The sequence below is a fragment of the Mandrillus leucophaeus genome, unplaced genomic scaffold (assembly GCF_000951045.1).
Source record: "Mandrillus leucophaeus isolate KB7577 unplaced genomic scaffold, Mleu.le_1.0 Scaffold117, whole genome shotgun sequence".
Lineage (NCBI taxonomy): Eukaryota > Metazoa > Chordata > Mammalia > Primates > Cercopithecidae > Mandrillus > Mandrillus leucophaeus.
Window position 1 is genome coordinate 860,342 of NW_012099987.1, and position 27,421 is coordinate 887,762.

General features: G+C 41.1%; 1 protein-coding gene across 1 annotated transcript in view; it reads left to right on the top strand.

Annotated features, from left to right (window-relative positions):
* ENTPD1 (ectonucleoside triphosphate diphosphohydrolase 1) overlaps positions 1–27,421 on the top strand; it is a 174,626-nt gene that overhangs the window by 14,136 nt on the left and 133,069 nt on the right. Inside the window, exon 3 of the mRNA XM_011999954.1 lies at positions 754–898. Within this exon, the coding sequence (XP_011855344.1) occupies positions 862–898 (37 nt within the window). The 5' untranslated portion in view covers positions 754–861. The remainder of the gene's footprint in view (positions 1–753; positions 899–27,421) is intronic.

Consider the following 27,421-nt stretch of genomic DNA (forward strand, 5'->3'; position numbering starts at 1 on the left):
GTTGCACCACTGCCCTCCAGCCTGGACGACAGAGCGAGACTCTGTCTCAAAACAAACAAACAAACAAACAAAAAACAAAAAAAAACTCGCCATAAAGAAATGATCTGACCTGCCTCGTTTGACTGACTGTTCCAGATTGTTGAAACCCATTCCGAAGAGGCTTCTACCCCACATTTAGACTGTTGAATCCCATTCCAGTCTGGGTCCTGTCCCACATCCGGAAGGAAGGAATGCATAGAGGTCAAAAAGAATCTAGATAGACAGCATTGCTGAGTTTCTCCCAGTCAGTCTATAGCATTAGATCATACTCTTTTTTTGACCCGTCATATTTCTACATGGCTGTCCATACTCGGTTGAACCTAAGCATAAAAGTGGACAATTTCCCCTGTATCTTTTATTTATTTTATTTATATTCACTTTTTAAGGGACAGGGTCTCACACTGTCACCCGAGCTGGAGCTCGGTGGCACAATCACAGCTCACGCAGCCTCAAACTCCTGGGACCAGCATACCTGGCTAATTTTAAAATTTTTTGCACAGATAGAATCTTGCTTTGTTCCTAAGGCTGACCTTAAACTCTTGTCCCCAAGGCATACTCCCTCCTCAGCCTCCCAAAGTGCTGAGGTCACAGGCATGTGACACTGTGCCCAGCCTCCCCTTCAGGTCTTCATTCTAAAGTGTCCTGTGTACGTGTAAAACTGTGATCAAATAAATTTGTATGCCTTTTCTCCTATTAACCTGCCTTTTTTGTCAGCGATTTTCAGTGAAACTTCAGAGGACAAAGGGGAAGTTTTCATTGGCCCGTCCAGTTTTAGTGCTGTGAACAGGATACCAAAGCTGCTCTGCTCTTCTGGAAGCTGCAATGAAGGGAACCAAGGACCTGACAAGCCAGCAGAAGGGTAAGGAATTCTTACCAGTCAGGCTCCCGGCCTCTCTCCCTCTGTGGAATCTGGTAGAGCTGATGGTAAAATCACTGTTTGTCTCATATTCATCTCCAAAACCTTGATTAATGGGAAAAAAGGATTTGTGTGACTAGTTTTGTGTGTAGCAACTCTGGTGTCCTTTTTTGGTATGAATATTCACATTGTTCGGTCCCTTTCCTTCCAGAAATAGTCTTTGTCTTTCCGTGTTGTGCTGTCATAACGAAGGATGCCACAGGGTAGAACATGGGCCTAAACCCCCATAAACTGTTTGAGCTGGCACTGCAGATTGATCAGTTTTGCAGTTCTGTCTATAAACCTTGCTGTAGTCCGCAAAATAAAAACCAGATGAAGTTCTCCTATTGTCCTGTTTCATGTCCGTATGAAGACCTTGACTTTTGAGAGCATTTTCTCTTGGTCCCTGCCCTTTTGGGGAGCGTGATTTTCAGGTCACATTAGGTGACCAGTCTAAAAATGGCTGGTCACGTAAGATTTTAAGCAGTATACTTTTTGTTCCAAATATGTCAAGCTCTCGGGGGAGTTTGTCTTAATAATTTCCATCTATAAGGGGCTCCTGTTGCCTGGTTAGGCTGGGAAAATTCCAATCCCAGGAGGGCCTCCCTGGTGCCAGTGGATTAACAGGTCTGTGACTGGTGGCCCCTGGCAAATTTGTGGGTTACTAGTGGCACCATATGCACAAACACCAGCCTTAATAGTCTGTGGCAACAAGAGTCTTTGTTATCTTAAGTCTACTTCTGAGTGAATTTTTGGGGATCATGGAGAGTGTCTCCTCTATATGCTGTCAAGGAACACCTCTTGTTTATATAGTAAAAACTTATTCTAAACCTGGAAAATTATCTCCTGGACTTTCCGTAAAGAGGCTTATTGTTGAGTCGCTACTGAAATTTGTAAACCATTGGAAATTCTAATCATCAGTGGCCAAAAGATGGATCCTTTAAATTAGAAAGAACCTTAATTTTCTTTTTAAAAGAAGATTTTAGAGATCTCTCATTCTAAATAATTGTCTTACTTGTATTTATGGGACAATCAAATTAAAGAAAGACACAATAGTGTCTTGGCTTAGAAATTCTCTTGACAAAATTAAAATGCAAAAATCTAACCCCAAACAAAATTAAAATCATTTGTACACTCAAACTGCCTGCTTTGAATTCCCTGTGGGATTTACAAAGAAGGCATTCCATCTTGTGGTATAGTGGCTAAGATTCTCTGCTTTCACACCTGTGGCCTGGGTTTGATTCCTTGTCAGAGAATCAGTCCCTATAGTACATGTAAGCTCTTTAACTCAATAGCACAAACATTTATAAAACTTGGTTTAATATTTGTGTGACTCTTGACTTTTGGGGTGCCCATTTGTTATTGATGGACAAATGTCCACAAAAAAGGTAGACAGGATATCCACTGCAGCTGGAGTAAGAGACTAGAGGTGGGTTAGCTCTACCATGAAGCAGCAGCAGAAAGGAAAAAAATCTATCAACTATTTTTATATCCATCCATATAGCCATCCATCTATTCATCAATTTAAATAGTTACAGCTATTTTGGCATAAGTAGTTACAGCAAAAATTTTGGCAAATTTTTGTACAGATCAAAGTGTATTTAGTCTCTATTTTATTTATTTATTTACAGTCTAGAATAATTGCTCCATTATCACAGAAATGACATCTACATTTTTCTTAAGTTAAAGTTTGAGGCCTGGGCATGATGGCTCACTCCTGTAATCCCAGCACTTTGGGAGGTGGAGGTGGGCAGATTGCTTGAGCTCAGGAGTTCAAGACCAGCCTGGGCAGCATGATGAAACCCCATCTCTACAAAAAATACAAAAATTAGCCAGATGTGGTGGTGGCATGGGCCTGTGGTCCTGGCTACTTGGGAGGCTGAGGTGGGAGAATCCCTTGAGCCTGAGAGGACAAGGCTACAGTGAACTATGATTGCGCCACTACTACTGCAGCTTGGGCAATAGAATGAGACCCTGTCTCGAAAAAGGAATAAAAATAAAATTTACATAAATAAATAAATAAATAAATAAATAAAGGTTAAAGTTTGAAAACTTAATTTACCAGTTATTTTTCTTATGTAATCAGTAATACATTACTTCTTTTCAGGTCTCAGTTTTGGATTGTAACTAACCACTGTTCTCTTTTGGAGGCATGGTGCCTTAATAAATGTATTATTTTGTCTACTAAACCATGTGTTTGTTGCCAACATGCAGTCTAGCAGTAAAGAAGCTAATTTTTTCACGAGTTTAAGATTATATTGAAAAATAGAATAGCTTATAACACTTTATGATATTATGTATTATACCAAACAGAGGTGAAACTAAATCAGTTTACAACCTCTTAACCTTTGCACAAATGCTATCATTTATTTATTCATTTGTGCATTACTTTACTTCATGGAAGGAATATATTTATCATTTATTTATTTTTCAAACAGAATTTCAAAAAATTTTTTTTAGAATATGCAGTGTTTATAAAACTACAACAGCAGCAGCAACAACAGTTTAAGAATAAGATTAGCCCACATATTATCAAAATAGCATTTTCAGGTCTGCTTTCTTACACCTTGTGAGAATGTACATTCTGGGTACTATCTTACTGTTTCAGTAAGTCTTGGAATTGTTTCGCAAAAGGACGACAGGAATGAAAAGAATCGTTAAGTTTTCATTGGAGACAGTTATTCTCCTCGGTTATCCCTGGAATCTGGAAATGTTATAAACTTGTTTAAATAAAAGGCTTATGCAATGATTCTTGTTATGCCTTTTTGATTTCTCTTGGAACTTCACTATAACAATATTTATTTTTTGTGAACGTTACTTAATCAGGAGTCATTTCAGTTAACTGAGACATACCCTCTTGTCTCTCCTTTCAATTCTGTCAGTATTTGCTTCATGTATTTTTGGGATCTGTGGTTAGGTGTTATATGTTTATAATTGTTATATTTTCCAGATGTTTTTATTATGATTAGATTTTTTATTATGATTAGATGTCCTTTTTATTATGATTAGATGTCCTTCCTTGTCTTAATGTGCCTTATCATAAAGTCTATTTCGTCTGATATCATATAGCCATTCCAGGTCTTTCATAGCAGCTATTTATGCATGCTATTCAACCTACAGTATATTTGAATCTAAACTGTGTTTCTTTTAGGCAATATGTAGTTAGATCTTGTTGTTGTTGTTTTTTTTAAATACATCCTGACAATTTTTGTCTTTTGATTGAACGGTAGTTCATTCACATTCAATGTAGTTATTGGTATGTTTGGATTTGTCTATTTTGCTATTTGTTTTCTATATGTCTTGCTTATTGTTTTTCCTCTGTTCCCCTTTTATTGCCTTCTTTTGTGTTAAATCAATATTTTAATTCATTTAGTGAGATATAATTCACATACCATTAAATTCACCCCTTTAAAGTGTACAATTCAGTGATTTTCAATATATTTATAGAGTCATTATCTAATTTCAGAACATTTTAATCACTCCCAAAAGAAATCCTGTATCTATAAGCAGTCACTCCCATTTCCCTCTCCCTCATCCCCTGACAACTGCTCATTTGTATTTTTGTTTGCTTGTTTGAGACAGGGTTTCATTCTGTCACTCCGGCTGAAATGCAGTGGTGTGATCATGGATCACTACAGCCTTGACCTCCCAGGCTCAAGTGATCCTTCCACCTCAGCCTCCTGAGTAGCTGGGACTACAGGTGCGTGACACCACATCCAGCTAATTTTAAAGAATTTTGTGCAGTCGGTGTCCCACTATGTGGCCCATGCTGGTCTCAAAGTCTTGGTCTCTAGCAATCCTCATGCCTTGGCATCCCAAAGTGTTGGTATTGCAGGTATGAACCACTGTACCCAGCTCATTTTTAAGTATATTTTTAAAGTTCATTTTTCAGTGGTTACTCTAGGGATTTTTCTGTTTCTTGAACTTCATAACTTTAACTTAAAATCCACTTCAGGTTAATGGTGGTTTACTTGTGATACAATATGGCAACTTTGCTCCACTGTAGCTCAGTTCTCTCTTTGGTTTTGGTTGCAAAAGGCAGTCCTTTGGTTCCTATTTGTTCTTGCATTGCTGTGGTTTGAATATGGTTTGTCCCCACCAAAACTCATGTTGAGGCTTGGTCCCCAGTGTAACAAGTTGAGAGGTGGAAAGACTTTAAAAGGTATTTGAGTCATGAAAGATCTGCTCTTATGAAAGGATTAGTGCCATATTGTGGGAGTGAGTTCTGTCTCTTGCAGAACTGGATTAATTACTGAGAGAGCAGGTGGTTATAAAGTAAGGTTTCCTTTCATGTTTTGTCTCTTTTGCACACGCCCGCTTGCCGTTGTCACGTGTGCTCCTGCCATGTGATGCCATCTGCTATGTTATGATGCAACGTGAGGTCCTTGTCGGATGTGGCTTCCCAGTCTTAAATTTCCCAGTTTCCAGAACCATGAGCTAAATAAACTTCTTTTTAAAATCAATTACCCAGTCTCAGGTATTCCATTATAGCAATGTAAAATGAACTAAAACATGCATATTCTTGCTAAGCGTGACAGATTACAAGCTTTATTCATCTTCTGACACTGAACCATTTCTGTAGCTAGTCATATAGTCACTAGCTGGTCAAGGTGACCATAGAGTGGTACTGTGTCCCTGCTCTCTGCCTAAGGAGGGGGAGGGAAACTGAATTTGCTGCTTGCTCAAAAAGTGCTCGGCCCTTTGCCTGAGTTGCAACCCACTGTATGGGTAGGCATGGGCCCTGTGGGATTTAGGCATAAGGAACTTAGGCAAATATTTTGATGTGCATTCTTCTTGCTGTTCTGTGAGTAATAAAGTCTTTTGTTTATGATGCAGGAATCTTGTGTCTTCTGCCTGTTTCCATGAAACAGTGTCAGGATAATGGTAAGCTTTAAGTAAGCTACAATTCCAAATCCTTCACCTTTTAAATTTGTTTTCAGCAATTCACCTAGCTATCTAGATGTGGTTCTCAGTGTTTATCTTACACACATTGTTCACTGAGGTTCTTGGATCTGCAGGTTATTTTATTTTTTTTGCAGTTGCAAGATTTAATTGAGTGAAAACATAGCTCCCATAAAATGGGAGGGGACCCAAACGGGGTTGCCACTCCCTGCTTGAATGCCTCAGTTTATATCCCAATCATTGTCCCTCCTCCTGTGCTGTCAGGCGATATATGATTTGACTGTTTCTTTACCTCCTGCTTTAGCCTAATTTGTATTCTAGTGAACCCTCTTTACTACCTGATTGGTCCGGCTTGAGCCGAGTTACAAGCCCCGTGTTTAAAGGTGGGTGTGGTCACCTTTCCCAGCTAGGCTTAGGAATTCTTAGTTGGCCTAGGAAATCCAGCTAGTCCTCTCAGTCCCCGCTTTCAACAGGAAAACCCAAGTGCTGTTGGGGAGGTTGACCAACGACCACTCTTAACTGCTTCCTGAATTGAGGCATAGTAGGGGTTGTGCAGTTGAGATTTCCTCAAGAGGGGTGCCTTTGATGTCATTAACGTCGGAGCACGGGCTAGCAGGCCAGTCCAGGGGTCTGCAGTAGATCTTAGTCATGGACTGCATGTAGGGCTCCATTTGAAGAACCATTTGTAGTTTTACAGCTTTGATTCTGGAAGAGACAAACTTAACAAGGAGGTTAAACATACAGGGATTGTAATGTATGGCCTGAAGTGCAGGGGCGTATAGGTGTGGGCGGTGAAAATGGGATTTTCTTTAGAAAAACTCCTATACGATGGGGCATCAATATTTCTGGGAAGTCGCGTTCTCCATAGAAGCTCTTGATAAGGAGAGCTACTGGTAGTACAGTGGCATGGAGGAGGTGCAGTGAGAGTGAAAGGTTTGGTGAAGGGTTTTAAGTAATTTCCATTGGTTAGCTGCAGGCCAAAGCATTTTTCCTTCTTCGGTGGCCAGCCATCATGACAGGAGAAAACTATGTCCTTGTGACGTTCACCATTCTATTTCTTCTGCTGAGTACTGGGGCTTGGTTTCCCAGAGGGAATTATCCCATACTAAGGTCCTTCTATAAGCATTTCTAATGGAGGGTCCTGCCTTGCAGCTCTTCTGGCTTCAATATCCGCTTGGCGGTTCCCTTCTATTTCCCTTTCCTTTCCTTTCTGATGACCCCAGCAGTGTAAGACTGCCACCTCTTTAGGTTTCTGTACAGCCAAGAATAATCTTCTAATGGCTTCCTGATGTTTGATAGGTGTTCCCTCCGAAGTTAGAAATTCTCTTTCTCTCCATATTGTTGCGTGGGCATGGAGGACTAGGTAAGCATACTTAAGAGTCTGTATATGTATTTACCCTTTTTTTTTCTCCTAATTCTAGTGCCCTAGTGAGTGCTGTTAGTTCTGCCAGCTGAGCGCTAGTTCCTGGAATGAGGGGATTACTTTCAAGTATTCCATTATTACTGACCACTGCATCCCCCGCTTTTCGAAGTCCTTTTTCTACAAAGGAACTTCCATTAGTATATAAGTTGAGGTCGGGATCAGTCAAGGGAACCTCTAGAAGGTCCCCTCAAGTGGCGTAGGTTTGAGCAATCACCTGTTGACAGTTATATTCTATCTTTTCTTTATTATTTGGAAGAAATGTGGCTGGGTTAAGAGTTGCACAAGTGCGCAGTCGCAGCACTGGCCCTTTTAGTAATAGAGCGTGATATTTAAGCAAATGGTTGTCTGACAGCCACAAATCTCCTTTAGCAACGAGTATGCCGTTCACATCATGAGATGTCCACACAGTAAGATCTCTTCCCTGTATTATTTTAACTGCTTCAGATACTAAGACTGCTACTGCCACCACTACCCATAAACAATGAGGCCAACCCTTTACCACTACATCAGTTTCCTTACTTCAATATGCCACGGGTTGCAAGCTGGTCTCTCGGACCTGTGTAAGGATTCCTGGAGCTATTCCTCTTTTATCTGTGACATATAAAGAAAAGTCTTGCCCCGTTGGCAAGCTTAACACTGGGGATTGGGGTAGGGCCTTCTTTAGGGCCTGGAAAGCCACTTCTGCTTCAGGTGTCCCTCTTACTAAATGGGTATTGGCTTTCTGAGTTTCTTTAATTAGTGTATATAATGGCCTGGCTATTTCACCGTACCTGGGAATCCATATTTGGCAGAGAAACCTGTTATGCCAAGAAACCCTCTTAGTTGCTTTAGGGTTTTGGGATGAGGATAAGCCAGTATAGGCTGGATACGTTCCTTACTGAGGGCCCTGGTGCCTTTGGATAATTTTAGCCCTAAGTATTTAACCTGCTGTGAGCAGAGTTGAGCCTTTGGTTTGGAAATCTTATAGCCACAGGTGGCGAGGAAATTTAAGGGTGGCTTGATGGCACAAGGTTTCTGAACAGGCGGCTAAAAGTAAATCATCCATGTACCAAAGGACAAGAATGTGCAGGTGTGAGAACTGGCTCAACTCTTGGGCTAATGCTTGGCCCAGTAGATGGGGGCTATCCCTGAACCGTTGGGGTAAAAACAGTCCAGGTGAGTTGAGACATTGGGTTCGAAGGATCTTCAAAGGCAAACAAGAATTGAGAGTCAGGATGTACAGGGATGTAGAAAAAGGCATCCTTAAGGTCCGGGACTGTAAACCACTCTGCTTCCTCTGGTATTTGGGAAAGCAGAGTATAAGGGTTAGGTACAACCGGGTATCGAGGGACAACGGCCTCACTGATAATCCTGAGATCTTATACTAACTTCCACTGTCCGTTGGGTTTCTGTACTTCTAAAATTGGAGTATTGCAGGAGCTATTGCATGGTTTTACTAGGCTTTGGACTTTTAGTTTCTTAATATTTTGGAGTCCTTGTTGGGCCTCGGGTCTAAGGGGGTACTGCCTTTGGTAGGGAAAGGAGGCAGAATCCTTTAGTTTAACTTGAACAGGATGGGCATTCTTTGCTTGTCCATATTGCCCTTCTGTTGCCCGGACTTCAGGATTAATTCCTTCCTCAAGCACGGGGCAACAAACAGGTGTTCCTTCTCCTATGTTCAGGTGTATAATTGCCCTGCTTTTGCTAGAATATCTCTCCCTAACAAGGGAGTGAGGCTTTCAGGCATAATTAGAAAAGCATGTGAAAAGAGTAAAGTTCCCCAGTCACAACTTAGTGGCTGGGAGAAGTATCTAGTGACTGGCTGTCCTAGGACCCCTCAGATAGTGACAGATCTGGAGGACAGTTGTCCGGGACAGCAGAGTAAGACTGAGAAGGCTGCGCCAGTGTCCAGGAGACAGTTAGCCTCCTGGCTGTCAATGGTCAAGCACACCCGGGGCTCTGTGAGGGTGACGACATGGGCTGGTGCTTGCCCTGGGCACCCTCATTCAGGCTGCTGGATCATCTGGTTAGTGGCTTCTGACTCAGAGGACTTTCATCCCCTGGGGCAGTGGGCCTTCCAGTGATTCCCTTGACATAAAGGGCATGGACGAGAGGGCGGCTTATTTCTATTTGGACAATCTTTTGTAAAGTGTCCTTGTAGACCACACTGGAAGCAAGCCCTATTAGGCATTCGATGTGCTCAGCCTTTCCGTGTTCCAGAGCCTCCAAAGTCCGCTTGCCTGTGGGCCATGACTGAAGCAGTGGCCTTTTTCTTATCTTGTTTGTCCCGTTCCACCTGCTCCTCCTGATCTTTATTATAAAAAACTGAGGTTGCCAAGTTCAATAGGGTTTTTAAGTTTTGCTCTGGGCCTAAGGTGGACTTTTGAGGTTTTTTTCTAATGTCTGCAGCTGACTGAGTAATAAACTTATCCTTTTAGATTAGTTGGCCTTCATTAGAGTCAGGTGACAGAGAGGTATGCTTCCTCAATGCCTCCCTTAGTCTCTCCAGAAAGGCAGTAGGATTTTCTTCCTTTCCCTGTGTTATAGTGGACATCATTGAATAGTTTATAGGCTTCCTCCTAGTTTTCCTTAGTCCTTCTAGCATGCAAGTTAGCAAATTTCTGCCACACCAATCTCCATGTTCTGATTCTGAGTCCCGGTGAGGGTTTGCACTGGGAACTGCCTGCTGGCATGTGGAGAACTGTTCTCTTTCCTCTGTTGTCATCCTATCATTGACCTGACTGAGACACCAGAGATCGCCAAACTCTCGGGCTGCAGTTGTGGCGGCACTTCTCTCATTTGAGGTTAGAGTTTGATCTAGCAGTAACATTTTATCTCTCCATGTCAGATTAAAGGATTATCCTAACCCTTGTGAAACATCAATATAGCCATCAGTGTTATTTGATAATTTACCTAGGTCTATTTTAATTTGCTTTAAGTCTGACAGGGAAAAAGGTTCATACACTCTTACTGGGCCGAATTCTCCAGAATACATTTTGGGGTGTTTTTGCCTTATGGCATCTGAAAAAAAAAAAACAACACAGGGATGCCAGCACCCCTAGTCATTTTCCGATGAGCATTAGTCCTAGAGCGTCCTCTATGGTCCTAAGGCTTATTCCTTTCCAGGGTGCGTAACCACTCATGGACCTCTGCTTATCGGATTAGTTACGCTCAGTGATGTAGCAGTCCTCCACCCCTTTTCCTGCCTTTCTTGACCACAAAGAAAGGGGTCCAGGCTGCTGGATTCTAGCGGTCCTTTACCAGGGTGCCCAACATTGCCTTTGTGCTCAAGGGTGAGTCCTAGAGCTGGGCTGGGTTCCTGGGTATTTCATAACAACCCAGTTGCCCCATCAAGATACATTCCAATAAACAACGGTTCTTATGCAAATTCGTGTCAGAGAGGGTGTAGGTAACCTTTTGAGTCAGGATTGAGATAGAGTTTTTTGATTCTGTAAGTGCTTTAAGGCTTGGCTGAGTGCAAACAGTTCTAACGTTTGAGCAAACCAATTATTAGGCAATTCTCCTAACTGCTTCCACAAGAGTCTCCCTATCAATTACTGAATACCCATTGTGTTTTTTTTCTCAGTCACCTGGGAGGGACCATCTATAGTCCTGTCCTGAAGGGAGTTCCTGCTAGGTCTGGTTGGACCTTTGTATGATAATTAAGATTTAAATCCCCTGTTAGGAAATCTGCTGGGTTAAGGGAATTTTCAGTGGTTAAGGTTAAATCACCTTTTTCTAACAGAATAGCCCCATACAAGTAAGATTTGAGTTAGTAAGCTACCTTTTTGCTTTTTTGACTTAGGATAATTCTGAACTGGTGAGGTATGCTCACAATGAGGTTTCCGCTAAAAGTCATTTTTCTACTTTCTTCTGTTAGCAAAGCAGTTGCTGCTACAGATTGAATGCATTTGGGCCCATCCGCAGGTTACTGGATTAAGGATTTTTGATAGGAAGGCTGCGCGTTGTCAGTGGTCTCAGTGTTTTCAGGCTATGCCCTTGTTTACACTGACAACAAGATAGTATTGGAGTGTTATAGGGTCACGGAGAAGACCCTCAATTATCAATTATAAGCTTTAAATTTACCCTGACTTTTAAAGGAATAGGGCACACTGTTTTTTCTTTAGTACTTCTATCTTTCTCTTTCTTTCTCTCTTTGACTCCCTCTTTGTCTCTCTTTCTCTCCCCTCTGTCTCTCTCTCTCTCTCCCCTCTGTCTCTCTCTTTCTCTCTCTTTTCTCCTAGCCCTTTACAAACTTGGGGCCCTGGCAAGGGTGGTAGGGAACAGGTCCCACATAACTGCCCATGTCGAGAGCTGTATGCCTAAATTGGGAGGGACACCAGGGACAAGACTCCCTGGGTTCATAGCCTAGGGGTCTAAGGATGCAGTGTAGAGCTCCCTTAGATGCCTTTGGAGATACAACTTGCTAAAGCAAATCAAAGTCCGAACCATTAGTACCTAGGAGGCAAGGATGGAAGTAGATTCAGAGGTAAGGAGAATTTTGGGGCTACACTCTCAACCAGCTAACTCCAGGAGTTCAGGATGACAGCTTTATGCCTCTAGTCAGCTTCCCCAGGAAAGTTGAAAGTGGAAGCTGGTTCCAGGCAGAACAACGCTCTCAACCCACAAGGATTGGGGGTTGTTAGAAAGCCCTTTCCCAGGCTGGGCACAGTGGCTCACACCTGTAATCCCAGCACTTTGGGAGGCTGAAGCTGGCGGATCACGAGGTCAGGAGATTGATACTATCCTGGCTAACACAGTGAAACTCTGGCTCTACTAAAAATACAAAAAATTAGCCGGGTATGGTGGTGGGCGCCTGTAGTCCTAGCTCCTCGAGAGGCTGAGGCAGGAGAAGGGCATGAACATGGGAGGTGGAGCTTTCAGTGAGCCAAGATTGCACCACTGCACTCCAGCTTGGGTGGCAGAGCAAGACTCTGTCTCAAAAAAAACAAAAACAAAAACAAAACCCTTTCCCAGACAGCTTCACACCTGAGTATTAAATCTCGCGGCCACACTAATCATTTTCTACCGGCTGACAGGTGCCTGGTATTTTCCTCCAATTCTAAGGAAGGATAGGACAGAATAGCAAGCGAAAGTAGTCCAATATTACTCACCGCTTTGGATGTCCCTTCGTGGTCGCCAAAATGTTACCGGCGGAGGGGTCCTTGTTCTTAGAGCTCCCAAGATGGTGGTGGGTCACTTCTAAGATGGCGGCAAGCCTCTTATTCTCTGACCTGGGGTTCTTGGCCTCACAGATTCCAAGGAATGGAATCTTGGGCCATGTGGTGAGTGTTATAGCTTTATTAGAAGCTGTGGGTCACGGAAGAGAACCATGGAACCCAGCGACTAGTGTTCAGCTCAGTTAGGATGAACCAGGGCACTTAGCCATGCAGGAACAATGGTGAGCCTTTAGCCTGATTGGGAGCGGCAGTGGGTACCTTGCTGGATCAGGAGTGCAGCGGATACCCTGCTGGATCCAGAGGGGTGGAAGTCAGTGGCAGGTCTGCGACGGTAGCAAACAGCAGTGGTGGACGGCAAGTGGAAGCTCAGCTCAAGCCGTAACAAACATGGACCAGAAGAGTGTGCAGTTGCAAGATTTAATAGAGTGAAAACAGAGCTCCCATAAAATGGGAGGGGACCCAAAGGGGGTTGCCCAGGTTAATTTTTAAAAGTAAAATTTGAGAAGTTTTGGGTCTTTATTTCTTCCAGTATGTTTCTGCTCATTTTTTCTCTCTCCTCTTTGTCTGCAACACTTCTTATATGTATGTTGGGACACTTTAAATGGTCCCATAGATCTCTGAGGCTCTGTTTATTTTTCATCAATCTATTTTCTCTCTGTTACTTGGATCAGATACTTTCTATTGATATATTGTTAAATTAACTGATTCCTTCTTCTGATACCTTCAATCTATTATACTTTTGGGCCCATCTAGTGAATTTTTCATATCAGTTATTTTGCTTTTCTTCTCCAGAATTTTTATTTGGTTCTTTGCTATGGCTTTTGTTTCTTATTGATATTTCCTATTGCTGGATCATTATATTTTTCTTTGATTTTTGAACATCATAATAACTTCTTGAAATCTCTGCTAAATCCTATATATCTGGCCCCATTCAAAGTCAGTTTGTAATGACTTCTTTATTCCCCCTCTGTGAGTATGGGTCATACTTTCATAGTTTTTTGCGTATCTGGTGATTTTTAATTAAATACTGGTCATATGAGCTAATATGGCAGCTCGGGGTTCTGTTTTATTTTTCTGAGGATTGTTGTTTTCTAGCAATTTGTCTGGGATTAAACTGCAGATTCTCTCTTCTCTGTGGTGTGTAGCTACTGATACCTCTGCTCAGCTTTTTATTCTCAATTTTTAGCTTGACTTTCTGCAAGTTGCCCTCATGTCTGCTTTAGTTTAGTGGACAGCCTGTACTTTAGGAGAGGTTGTGTTAAAAAATCTGAGTCTATAAGGATTCCACCCCCTTCTGCTCAATCTGTTTGTGAGTTAGGGAATGCTTTCAGAGTTATAGCCAGTTCTCAAATCTCTGGCTTTCACTTTTTGCTAGACTCTCTTGGATTTCCACTATACACAGGTCAGAGAGAGAGATGTGGAGTGCTTATACCTTCTCAGATAATTCCATTAAATTTTTGGTTGGTCCACTTCTCATCCCAACTGGAACTACAAACCGTGGGGTTTTCCCCATTCACGTCTGACTAAGTCTGCCACATTTAGCTGGCAAAAGTGGTTTTCTCTTCCCACCTTGGGTTGAGCCTGCCCTCTCTGGAGGAAAGCTGCTGGTTTTTATAGCTGAACCACCACTCGTGCCAAGCTGTGTCCATGTTATGGGTAGAGAGGAATGGGGAGTCATCCCTGGCAAACAGGTCATAGTTTCCATTATTTTTACCCAAAGTTTTGGAGACTTTTCATGAATAAATGCTTTTCAACTTGTTGTCTGCCTTTACTCAATTTCTGGTGCACTGAAATGGCTGTGTTTGATAATAGAAAATTTCTCTCCCTTTAGATCACTTTACCCTCTTCTATTTATAATGTTCATAAACATATCATCTACATATACTAGAACCACAGTGTGTTATGACTTTTGCTTGTTTTATCAAATACAATTTTAAAAACTAAAGAGAAGGAAAGCTTGTTATATTTATTCATATTTTTGTTGTGTTCTTCCTTTCTTCTTGTCTTCCAAAAATTCTTATTTAACATTTCTTTTCTGCATAGAAAAGTCCTGCAACTATTCTTTTAGGATAGATATGCTAGTGATAGATTCTCTTAATTTTCCTTCATCTGAGGCTGTCTTAATTTTCATTTCATTCCTCAAGAATATTTGTGCTAGATATAGGATTCTGTGTTGACAATTCTTTTATTTTAGTAGTTGAAAAATACTGTGCCATTTTCTCTGGCCTCTGTGGTTTCTGATGAGAAAGCTACGGTGAGTCAAATTATTTTTCCTTCTATAGGTAAAGTGCTGTTTCTGTCTCTCAACTTTCAAGATATTTTATTTGTCTTTAATTTTCAAAAGTTTGACGATTGATCTGTCTTGGTGTATTTTGGGGGGTTTATCTATGGGAGGGTTCACTCAGTTTCTTGAATTTTTAGGTTTTTGAGTTCCCAGTATCATCTCTGCACACTGGGTCCTGAGCGACAGAAGTGACCGCCAGAAGTGACGCTTTTTCCCAAATTCATCCTTTTGAACTTTGTGCTCCCAGAGAAGTGGCACCACCTTCAAACTCAGATCAGGGTCACTGGCTCACTGCTATCTCCAGTTTAGAATTTAAAATCCGGAGAGCTCCCAAGAACATGAAGCTCCTTCGTCAGTGTTTCCACAGTAAATTATGCCCCAGATCAGGTTCAGAAGTTGATGAAATGCCAATTTGTTCCATGTAGTCCAAGCAGTCTAGTCAGGTTATGAGATTTGTTTGGACAAAACATGGTGCGCTAACATTTGGAGATTCACAGTGTGACCTCTTGATTTGAGTCATAGTTTCGGTACACTGAATTTTCCCATTTATTTGAGGAAAAGAAAAGGAGAGACTCATTTAATCAAGACCAACTCTTGTATTATTAACAAGCCTAGACAACCTCCAAAACATAAGGCTTCCATTCATATTTGTTCTCTAGAAATTTTTTCTCTGTATCTGAGAATGGTGGTCAAAATTCAGTCTAGAGATGACCTCAAGGTCTCTACCTCCTGTTTGGAGGTTGTCTAGGAAATCCCTTTGATAACTTACATGAGATTCATATTTTAGAATCATAAAGATTTGTTTCATTTATTACCCATTTCTTTGTGGAAATAACTCCCTCACTTGTCAATCAGTTATAAGAAGGACTCAAAATGTGCTGTGGGAAGAATGCAATCTCTCTACCTCCAAACTCACCATTTGCTTGTGAGATCAATGTTTTAACTCCTTTAAGCATGTGTATTTTCTTATTCTTCTAACCTACAAGTGATGTATGCTTGCGTTACTTTTCTCCTGGTTATTTACAACTAATTGTGGAGTAAATGAATTTAGCCATGTTTAAAAAATTTTAAGATGTCAGCAGGCAAGTGATAGAGGTTTTTAAATAGAAGTTCTCTTAGCAGCATGTTAAAAATAATGCTGAAATAATATCATCTACCTAAATGGTTGCTTCTAGCAGTCTGATGCCAAAATCTAAACAAATCAAGAATTTTTATATTTGGAATGATGGTTGTACAAACATCACAGTATTCACATAAATATGTTGTATAAGTTAAATTATTTAAGTTTATTATTAAGTTATTATCCTTCCCATCCAAAATATTTTTTAAATCCTAAGACAACTTCATTGTAGTTTTAGTTATTACAAACGAGAGCAATCTTTAGCGAGTTTGGAATATGAAAATAATAGCTTATTTAGGCTATCTAACTGTTGAATTTGTTTCATATTTCAGTTCACCCTTGAACAATGTAGGGGCTATGGGCACTGACCCTCATCAAAAATTAGCATGTAACTGTTGCCTTCCCCAAAACTTATCTATTAATAGCCTACTATTGGCCAGAAGTCTTACTGATAACATAAACAGTTGATTAATACTTATTTTGTATGTTGTATGTATTCTATTTTGTATTTTTATAATTAAGTAAGCTAAGTAAAGAAAAGCTTATTAAGAAAATTATAGGGAAGAGAAAATATATTTACAGTACTGTACTGTATTTATGGATACTGTAAGTTTATGTTGTCTTATAAGGTGAATTGTCCATCTGAAATGGTGGGCAGCTGCAGCTGCAGACCTCAATTTATGGTATGTGTCAAGCAATTCACCTTTTTCTTGTAATGGCATGATTTTTCTCTGCTTCTTGGGAGCACTTCCAGCATCACTAGTGGCACTTTATATGGATCCCACGGTGTTATTCAAGATTTATAGTATTGCACTAAACACAATGAAAAATATGTGAGAGCCACGAGAGATCAGTTTTTACGGTGACACACAATTTACTGGAAAGATGAACTGCTCACACAGAGATGATTATCATCACACGGTGTTTTAAGCGGATGCTTGCAAGACTTGAGCTCCCCACAATGGTAACAGAAGGTAGCTATGAAATCATTACAATAGTACAGTATGTTCTACAGTGAATTTTATGAAGTTATGATTTAATACTGCATCTTTATGTTTATTTCCATTTCTCTCAACTGCATATGGCACTATGTATAGTCTATGTTTGTGTAAGTTTTGATAAATTTTAACTTTTTATAATAGTTACATATGTTTTGTTAGTAAATGATAAAATAGACTAATATCTACATATATTTTATGCATTCATGACATACCTAACTTTTTCTTAATATTTTCAATATTTCTAGGCTAGATGGTTCATCTGCATGTTTTTTCAAATTGTTGTAAATTTCTAAAATTTTTTTTAAATGTATATATTTTTTGAAATCCACATATAAGTGGACTCTCAAAGTTCAAACCTGAGTTGTTCAAAGATACTTGAATTCTCTCCCGCCTTTCTCTTTCTGTCCTTAAACACATCAACTATCCTAGCATTTTAAATGGAGTTCCTACCAATTATATTCAGAGAAACACAGTATGAAGCATGAAAATTACCTATATGGAAAGTGACTTATCACTTCATAGAGATTTTTTAAAAGTAATTTCCTTTAACTTTACTGGGAAGGAGGTTCTATGCAAAAATTTTATTTCCTGGCGTATTCAGTCTTAAGCTGCTGTATGTGTTACGCTTCTTACCAAAGTTCAGGAGGACACTATCTGTTTCCTCAGGATGGTGTCAAAATGGAGTGTTGGCAGTGTTTCTTATGTGAAGTAAAGAGATAACAGCTAGAAAGCTAATTAAAATAGAGTAGATTTGCTTTAAGGAAGTGGGCAAAACCTTTTCCTTCCCAGAAAAATTTCCTACTCCCACCCACTGCAGAGACTTGAAACAATAGAGTCAGCAATAAGAATGGCAACTTTATGTTCCCTTTTATGAAATTTCTAATTTTGTTTCCTTAAGTCTCTACCTCACTCTGTGTTGTCTTGGGTAGTCAAGAATTGACAAATGCTTATTTTCCTAGTAGTGGTACATTTAAAAACAATCTCCCCTCCTCTAATGTTCCTTTTCAGAAACTTTATTCCAGCCAAGAGTGACTTTATGTTGGGAGGATCTTAAGACAATAACAGCAAGATAGCCCTAGAGGAAATAATTGCCTTTTGTTTCATGAATTTCTCTGACTTAGTGATATCCTGATTCCTGATTTGTAACAAGTCAGAAACACTGAAATCTCCACTTAGGAACATTAATAATATTTTCCCTAATTCACTGGATTTGATTATTGCACACAGAAGTTATTCTTCCCAGTATTTCTTTCTTTCTTTTTGAGACAGGTTATCACTCTGTTGCCCAGACTGGAGTGCAGTGGCAAGATTACAGTTCATTGCAGCTTCAATCTCCTAGGCTCAAGTGATCTTCCCACCTCAGCCTCCTGAGTAGCTGGGAGTGCAGCTACGCGCCACCACACCTGGTTAATTTCTGTTTTTTTTTTCATTACAGACAAGGTCTCGCCATGTTGCCCAGGCTGTTCTCAAACTCCTGAGCTCAAGTGATCTTCCTGTCTCAGCCTCCTGAAATGCTGAGATTACAGGTGTGAGCCACTGTGCCCAGTCCCAGTATTTCCCACTATAATCAAATGGTGCCACCACCATTTGGCTTATATTTCTACATTAAAAGGAAAGTGAAAAGAGAAAGGACAAAGAATCAATCATAAGCTTGGGCATGATTACTGGGTCATCAAAAATGTTAAAGCATATAAAGACAAAAGAGTAAGTTGTTGAAAAAGTAAAGTTCAGTGAAAAATAAAAGGAAATAATGGGGAAAAACTATGACTTTATTAGAAACTGATATATAATTAGAATGTAGATTTTTGGTGAGGGATTAGTGGTAAGAAAATAATTGTAAGTAAACTTGTGTTATTTATTTATACCCATTCTTATTTTTAAAAAGATATGTGGTGGTAAATATTTATGTAAATGTCTTCCTAATTGAAAAACACAATGAAACAAAAATAGTGGCATTTCTTTTTAACAGTGTTATGTTTAACAATGGAATTGTTTCCTATCTGTCTGGAAAAGTGAAGGTATACTAATATCTCACACTTGTATAACCTTTGTAATTACAGAGCATTTTCACATTCTTTTGATTTTCATAATAGCTTCATTAGGTCAATAGATCTTACTCTATTATGAAGGTGGGGAAATAGCCCGTGCTGCTAAGGACTTGCCTAAAGTGGCGTCATTAATAATTATCAGCACCAGAACTAGAGTTCAAGTCTCCTCTTATTTAGGATTTTTCTTCCACTGTTTGGACTCTCAGGTAACTTTTCCAAGATCTTTTCCAGTTTCTCTAGTTTTAGCTAATATATAAACATGTCATAATATTTTTATAGCCAAACGGTGCTGTCTGAGATTTTAAATCTTGAAATTTGAGAATGCCTGAAGGCTAGTGTGCTGGATATTCTCTATTCATTCTCCATCGTCCTCCGCCCTGCTCTGGGTCCTGGGAGACTGGCCAGAGTGAACTGCATCAGGGGGCTTCTGGTTAGGTTCAGCAGGAGATTGGAGGCTGGGAGGAGAGCAAGATCTGGTATTTATTCCTCAGCTCCTTCCCTGCTGGGCCATGGACTGGCAGTGGCTGTACTCCTTAACTGAAGGTGTAGCCAACCCTATGAGCCCCCTCCCCATGTCCTCAGCCCTCACCATTCCTTATGCATGGTGGTGGCTTCTTCTTTTGAAAATACCTGCCATTCTCTACCTGATGGCTTTTTCTGGCTGTAGAAACATGCTCAGCCCATGTGCAGGACCTGCCAGAGGTTCTGGATAGATGCTTTCTCCAGGGAACACCCCTTAATGAATGATGTGTAGGAATTGGTGGATAAATATCTGTTTCTGTTCCCCTGAGTTGGAACAGCTATGAGCTGTATTCTACACCCATTTCCCAGTGGGTCCCTATCAAAACAGAGCCCCAGATGCACTCAGTGGTGATCTCCTAATCTATGCATTCTGTATTGGCTTCTTTCCCTGCCCTGTCTCATTTACCCACTTACTTCCAGTGCCTCCTGGAATTGCCATCAAAATTTGCTAGTAGTGCGCAAATCCTTGCTTCAAGTTCAACTTCTAGGGGAACACAATCCAATAGAGAAGCCATAGCTTGTATAAGACAGCTGCCTCCTATAACCATAGCTTGCTCTACACATTCTGAGAACTTCTTCCTCCTCTTATCTCTTCAGGCTAGGCGTAGTCACAGAAACACATTGTTGCTAGCACCAGATGATTCACCATCCCTTATACATACAGCTGCAAGATAGACTGGGCAGTGTAGTCTTTATGCTGAGTGTGGCTAACACTGGATATTCTTTTTTTTTTTTTTTTTTTTTGAGACGGAGTCTCACTCTGTCACCCAGGCTAGAGTGCAGTGGCGCGATCTCGACTCACTGTAAGCTCTGCCTCCTGGGTTCACGCCATTCTCCTGCCTCAGCCTCCCGAGTAGCTGGGACTACAGGTGCCCACCACCATGCCTGGCTAATTTTTTGTATTTTTAGTAGAGATGGGGTTTCACCGTGTTAGCCAGGATGGTCTCGATCTCCTGACCTCGTGATCCACCCGCCTTGGCCTCCCAAAGTGCTGGGATTACAGGCGTGAGCCACCGCACCCAGCCAACATTGGATATTCTTTTAGTTAGGAGGAAGGTAAGAATTAGAGGAGTGGACATCTTGTTTTTTTTTTTTTGAGACAGAGTCTTGCTCTGTGACCCAGGCTGGAGTACAAAAAACATCTCGGCTCACTGCAACCTCCACCTCCTGGGTTTATGCTGTTCTCACGTCTCAGCCTCCTGAGTAGCTAGGATTAGAGGCACCTGCCACCACGCCTGGCTAATTTTTGTATTTTTAGTAGAGATGGGGTTTCGCCATGTTGGTCAGGTTGGCCTTGAACTCCTGACCTCACGTGATCCACCTGCCTTGGCCTCCCAAAGTGCTGGGATTACAAACGTGAGCCACCGCATCCAGCCAGAGTGGACATCTTTTAGTAACTGCAGCAGAGGTATGTTTCAAATACTATAATTTTTTGAGATACATGAGATAATTAAATGATTGACAACAATACTAATTAGGCCAGCAATGATTACAGTGCTATTGCCACCATAATGTCAGTACAAGGTTGGGGTTATTGGTTGCTGTCAGGATGGTGGCTGTTAGAAAAGAGCTTGTTCTGCCCTGGATGTATTCTTCATGGAGGCGAAGTTCTTGCAATTTTTCTGTAGTGCCAACCTGATGACACACTAACCATGTACTTCTTAGTTACAACAAAGTTTTTAAACACCCAGCTGCCTAACTTACTTTGTTTCTCATCTCAGGCATTGCTGTGACAATAGTTACACTCAGTTGTAGCAAAAATAAAAATTTTCTTTTTACATATCAATGAAAATTTGTAGGGGCTGCTGGGAGGGATTTGCTCTCCCAAATGCAGTGGTCATGAATCCCCATGTTAGGTATTTTAGGAAATATAAAATAAGTAATAAACAGACTCTTCCCTCTGGGACTCCAGGTTTGGTAGTAATGGAGGATGGGGCGAGGAGCGAAGAGAAATTCTGTGTGGGAGGAAATGATAACACAAGCGTGAGTGGCGGAAATCTTTGTTAAGATGTTAATCATTGTGGGTTCCCAGTCCTACCTTGGCTCATTGTCAACATTATGCAAGCTTCCCTAAAGAAATAAGGTAATAGGGAAGAATAAAGGGGTACCTTTGAAGACCAAGAAAGAGTGGAAGTTTTGGGTCACTGGGAAGGGATGAAGATTGGTGGGCCTATGGGTAATAGGGACTCTTGCCTGTTCCGTGGTCATGTCCTGCTGGGTAATACGTCAGAAAGGACAGCTGCATGGTGTCTCAGAGATGCTCCACTCCAAGCGCCAGGGCGTCCAGCTGAGGCAAAGTCCCCTCACCACACTCCCCCTTTCCTACTTAGCATTGGGACAGAAAGGTTGGGCAGTGAGAATATCAGACGGGATCAAGGTAGTTGTGAGATTAGAAACCCTTCTCCCAGTTTCTGTAGATGCACTTTTCCCAGATTCCGGTGTAAGCCAAGGAGGTAAGAGGACTCCAGGAATGACAGTTTGAATTTCCTGCCAGCTCAGAGAGTCAGAGACTTGAGATGAATTTAAGTTGATATAAAAAAAATAAAGAGCAGAATTTTTTGGACACCTACATGTGGTGGAGTAAGATGGAATTTGCTCCATGCATAAAAAAACAGAGACAAAAAGGGCAGAATATGGCAAGGGCTCTAGGGGAGGCTAAGCAATGGAATGTAGCTATAATAAATCATGACATGTTATTTGCAATTTGGGAACATTGCAGTCTCTTCTCCACAGAGCTTCTTCCAACTGGGCAGAGGAAAGAACAGTTAAATGGAGAAGGGAAGGAATGAGTTTCTCTCAGATTCTTTTCTTGCTTTCTCCAATTTCATAACATAAAATACGATAACAAGTAACTGTACATGTAGTAAATGTTTATTAGTCAAGTATTAAGAAAATAGTCTGTTAATTCCTTCTTTTATGGTAGTCATATGTCACACTGATTTTTATGTCACAAAACATATTGCCCATCCTCTGGATTATAGAGACAGACACAACATTGTTTGGTGTCAGTGTCAAGGCATCATGGCACACACGGTGAAGATCCCTTCGCCCTTCTATTTCTCCATCTCATAGACTCCTTTGTTATTCTGCAGGCTTCAGAGCAGAGACCTCTGTGCAATTTCTGTTTTTCCCGGTAGAAATTACAGTTGGGTGGGTAGGGTTACAGGCATTTTCTACATAAAATCTGTATTTCCTGGATTCCAAAGCACTTGATGAAAATAGATTTTTTTTTTTTTTTTAGACGGAGTCTTACTCTGTCTTACCCAGGCTGGAGTGCAGTGGCACGATCTTGGCCCACTGCAGCCTCCACCTCCAGGATTCAAGCAATTCTCCTGTCTCAGCCTCCTAAGTAGCTGGGACTACAGGTGTGTGCCACCGCACCTGGCTAATTTTGTATTTTTAGTAGAGACGGGGTTTCACCATGTTGGCCAGGCTGGTCTTGAACTCCTGACCTCAGGTGATTCACCCCCACTGGGCCTCCCAAAGTGTTGGGATTACAGGTGTGAGCCACCATGCCTGGCAAAAATAGATTTTTAATGTTTGGAATTCAACATGTGTCTTTCAGTCAAAGTCAAAAGAAATCTATTTGTTTCCAGAGAATCTCAAGTTATGCTGTGTTTGTCATTGTGTACAAGTATGCTTGGTATTTCATGGAAGATATCATTTAATCTGATCGCCAATGCAGATAAGTAAGTTATTTGTAACAGTACTTGATGCAGGTAAATTTTAATTCTAGACCTCCAATTGGCTTTTAAAACCTTTTAAATATTTAATACAATTCAGCAAAAACTAAACTTTATTTATTGATTTAATTTTTTTCTTTGTTTGTTTGAGATGGAGTCTCGCCCTGTTGCCCATGCTGGAGTGCAATGGTGCAATCTCGGCTCACTGCAACCTCCACCTTTTGGGTTCAAGTGATTCTCCTGCCACAGCCTCTAGAGTAGCTGGGATTACAGGTGCACACCACCACGCTCGGCTAATTTTTTATATCTTTAGTAGAGACAGGGTTTCACCATGTTGTCCAGGCTGGTCTCTAACTCTTGACCTCAGGTGATCCACCCCCCGTGGCCTCCCAAGGGGTTGGGATTACAGGCATGAGCCACTGCGCCCAGCTGACTTTATTTTTTAATGTGGAAGATTGCCTGATCTAGCTGAACAATGAATTTTAAAACAATAGGGGTTGTTACGTACTTTGGGCTATGTTAGAAAATTTTCAAAGTTGTCGTTTGTTTGTTTGTTTGTTTGTTTGAGACAGAGTCTCACTCTGTCACCCAGATGGGAGTGCAGTGGCACGATCTCAGCTCACTGCAATGTCCACCTTCCTGATTCAAGGAATTCTCCTGCCTCAGCCTCCAGAGTAGCTGGGATTACAGGCTCATGTCACCATGCCAGGCTAATTTTTGTATTTTTAGTAGAGACAGGGTTTCCTCATGTTGCCCAGGCTGCTCTCAAAACTCCTGGCCTCAAGTGATCCACCTGCCTCAGCCTCCCAAAGTGCTGGGATTACAGGTGTGAGAGCCTGTAATCTGGCTAGAAAATTTTCAAAGTTTTGAGCAATGTGTTTGACCAATTCGTGTGCTGAAGAAGAGTTTTGCTTGGGAATGGTACATCTATTAAAAGTTTCTAGCTAACCTTTTCCCCTAAAATGTTTATTGAAATGTTTAATATTTAACAGAAATAATATGAAAATATATAAAGAAAAAGTTAATAACCGCCTTTCCCACCCCTCCAGCCATTTTCTCTTCTGTTCCTCCCTCAGAGGAGGATTCTTGTCCATCTTTTTTCATGCTCTTGCATGATGTGCATATATAGGATTTTTGTTAAAATGTAGCAATGACGGTTGCGCACACACACCCCCTCAGATCTCTTCACTATTTCTGTGCACTCCGACTCCTTGTGTAGTTATCTTCCCAACAGCCCAGCCCTGCATCACTTTATGAGCAAATGACCTTCAGGTTACTGGAATGTGCTTCATTTGTGCATACCGGAGGCCGTAAGTGCTTATGAATTTATGCTTCCACCCCCAACCCTTAACTAATGACTGATAGGTGCAAAAGTATAAACTTCAGCTCTTGACCCCCTCATCAGTATAATTTGGTCAATCACTCCAGGTAGTTTCTCAGCTTTGGTTTGCTTTTTGACACTAAAAACAATGCTATAATATAAAACTTTCTACATATATTCTATATATTTACCAAAAGTATTTTTTTGTGTGTGTGAAAGAGAGCCTCCACTTGAGTCTACTAAAGTTGAACTAAGCCACTTTCTACAATATTGAGATAAAGTTTTGGAGCTGGAAGTATGAAGAGGGATTTATGGGGGGCTAGGCAAATGAATCTTTGTCCTTTCAACAAGTATTTACTGTCCTCCTACTATGTGCAGGCTCTGTGTACAGTCTACTATTCAGTGCAGGACAAAACAGAAATGGTTCCTGCCCTCACGGAGCTCGTCTAGTGGGGGAGTAAGATATTAAGCAATGATGTCATGTGTAAATCTTTGCAAATTGAATAAGTGCTATGAAGAATGAATAGAAGGTGCTCTGTAAGAATTAATTGCGGGCCTAATTTAGAAATGGAAAAACCTCTCTGGAGAATTGACAGTAGAAAAAAAATTAAAACTTTTTTTTTTTTTTGAGACAAAATCTTGCTCTGTCCCCCAAGCTGGAATACAGGGGTGAGATCTCAGTTCACTGCAAACTCTGCCTCCTGGGTTTGAGCAATTATTCTGCCTCAGCCTCCTGAGTAGATGGGATTACAGGCGGCTGCCACCACTCCTGGCTAATTTTTTTGTATTTTTAGTAGAGACAGGGTTTCACCATGTTGTCCAAGCTGGTCTTGAACGCCTGACCTCAGGTAATCCACCTGCTTCGGCCTCCCAAAGTGCTGGGATTACAGGCTTGAGCTGCTGCACCCGACCTAAAAATTAAAACTTTTACCCAATGTTTAAGTTATTTACACAGCCCTAAAATTCATTCTAAAGAATTTTATTTTGTATTTATTTGAATTGAATAGATTTGTAATTGAGCTTTGCTCCAACTCACAATGGCTGCGGAACAGCCACCTTTGCTGCAGAATTCCTCTCAAACCCTTATGATAGAGCAACAGGAAATCTGTAAGTATGACAGGTGGCCAAAATAGCTGGAAAAATGTTTGACTAGTAAATGTATCATGCTGGGGTATCTGGAGCATCTGAATCCCACCACCGCCACCACTCTGTAAGAGGAAAACCTGGTGGAACAAATTAATTGAGGGCTGGGACTTCTGGGGTAGGGAGAAAGGAAGGGAGGGAAGATGAAGGAGACCAGGAGAGGATCTCAATGTCCGAAAAAGTCCCTGGTACGTGGTAGGTGTCCAGTAAATATTTATTGAATAAATGATTGCACGAATGATGCTCAGCAGGGGTATATTGCACATGGACTGCCCAGCAGCCTCATAGGGAGAAAACGCTGTTTTGCATTAGCCCCTGGAATCTCTATGTGTGCATGGTAGTCTGATGATTAGACTGGTAATGTCTTGTGCCTGCCTTGATTCCTAGACGGTAAGGGCTCAAATAAGAATATGAACCAGCTTTTCCCAAGATGGGGTAATTGTCAGATATTAATGAAATATGGCAGTAGGCATACCTAGGGCCAGAACAGAAGTGAGGGAGGCCCCTTGCTTGGCCAGATCAGGAGTCACTGTCCAGAGGTTAAGATCCCATCATTTTCCTGCACCAAAGCTGGATGTAGTGGGCGGTCAGCAGGGAGCCAAGGACTTGTGTGTGGTCAGGGTCAAGAAAGGCAAAATTGGTCAGAGAAATGCATACCCTGTTGGTGAGATGGAGAAGACCTATTCCTTCTCACCTCAAACCAAGACTCACCGTAAATACGCTATACATAATCATGATGATCTCCTGACTATTTTGAGTAGCTTGCCAGAAGGGTAAGATGAGAAAAGAGATCTAATTTACATTTTTTAAAATGGCAATTAGAGGGAGATCACAATAGCCAAAAAAGATTAGCTATTTATTAAGCACATATGCACACTCTGTTTAGGTGCTGTGGGATATTGGAGGATTTAGATGGGGAGGAGAGAAAAAGAATTTGCACTCAGACTCCAGAATTTGAAATCACACGTTGGATTGTATACACAGGTATACTTCAGAGATATTGCAAGTTCAGTTCCAGGCCACCATAATAAAGCAAGTTACACAAATTTTTTGGTTTCCCAGCGCATATAAAAGTTATGTTTACATTATATTACATATTATAGTCTATATTTGCAAAAGTACAATGTATATACCTCGATTAAAAATACTTTATTGTTGGCCGGGTGCGGTGGCTCACGCCTGTAATCCCAGCACTTTGGGAGGCTGAGGTGGGTGAATCACGAGGTCAGGAGATCGAGACCATCCTGGCTAACTGGTGAAACCCCGTCTCTACTAAAAACACAAAAAATTAGCCAGGCGTGGTGGCAGATGCCTGTAGTCCCAGCTACTTGGGAGGCTGAGGCAGGAGAATGGCGTGAACCCGGGAGTTGGAGCTTGCAGTGAGCCAAGATCGCGCCACTGCAGTCCAGCCTGGGTGACAGAGCGAGACTCTGTCTCAAAAAAAAAAAAAAAAAAAGAAAAACTTTATTGTTAAAAATGCTACTGATCATCTAAACCTTCTGTGAGTTGTAATCTTTTTGCTGTTGGAGGATTTTACCTCTATGTTAATGGTTACTGACTGATCAGCATGGTGAAGGTTAGGGTGGCTATGGCAATTTCTTAAAAGAAGACAGCAGTGAAGTTTGCCTCATCAATTGACTCTTCCTTTTATGACAGATTTATCTGTAGCATGTGATGCTGTTTGATAGCATTTTATCCACAGTAGGACTTTCAAAATTGGTGTCAGTCGTCTCAAGCCCTGCAGCTGCTTTATTAAGTAAGTTCATGTAACATTTTTTTTTTAATTATACTTAAAGTTCTAGGGTACATGTGCACAACGTGCAGGTTTGTTACATATGTATACTTGTGCCATGTTGGTGTGCTGCACCCATCAACTCGTCA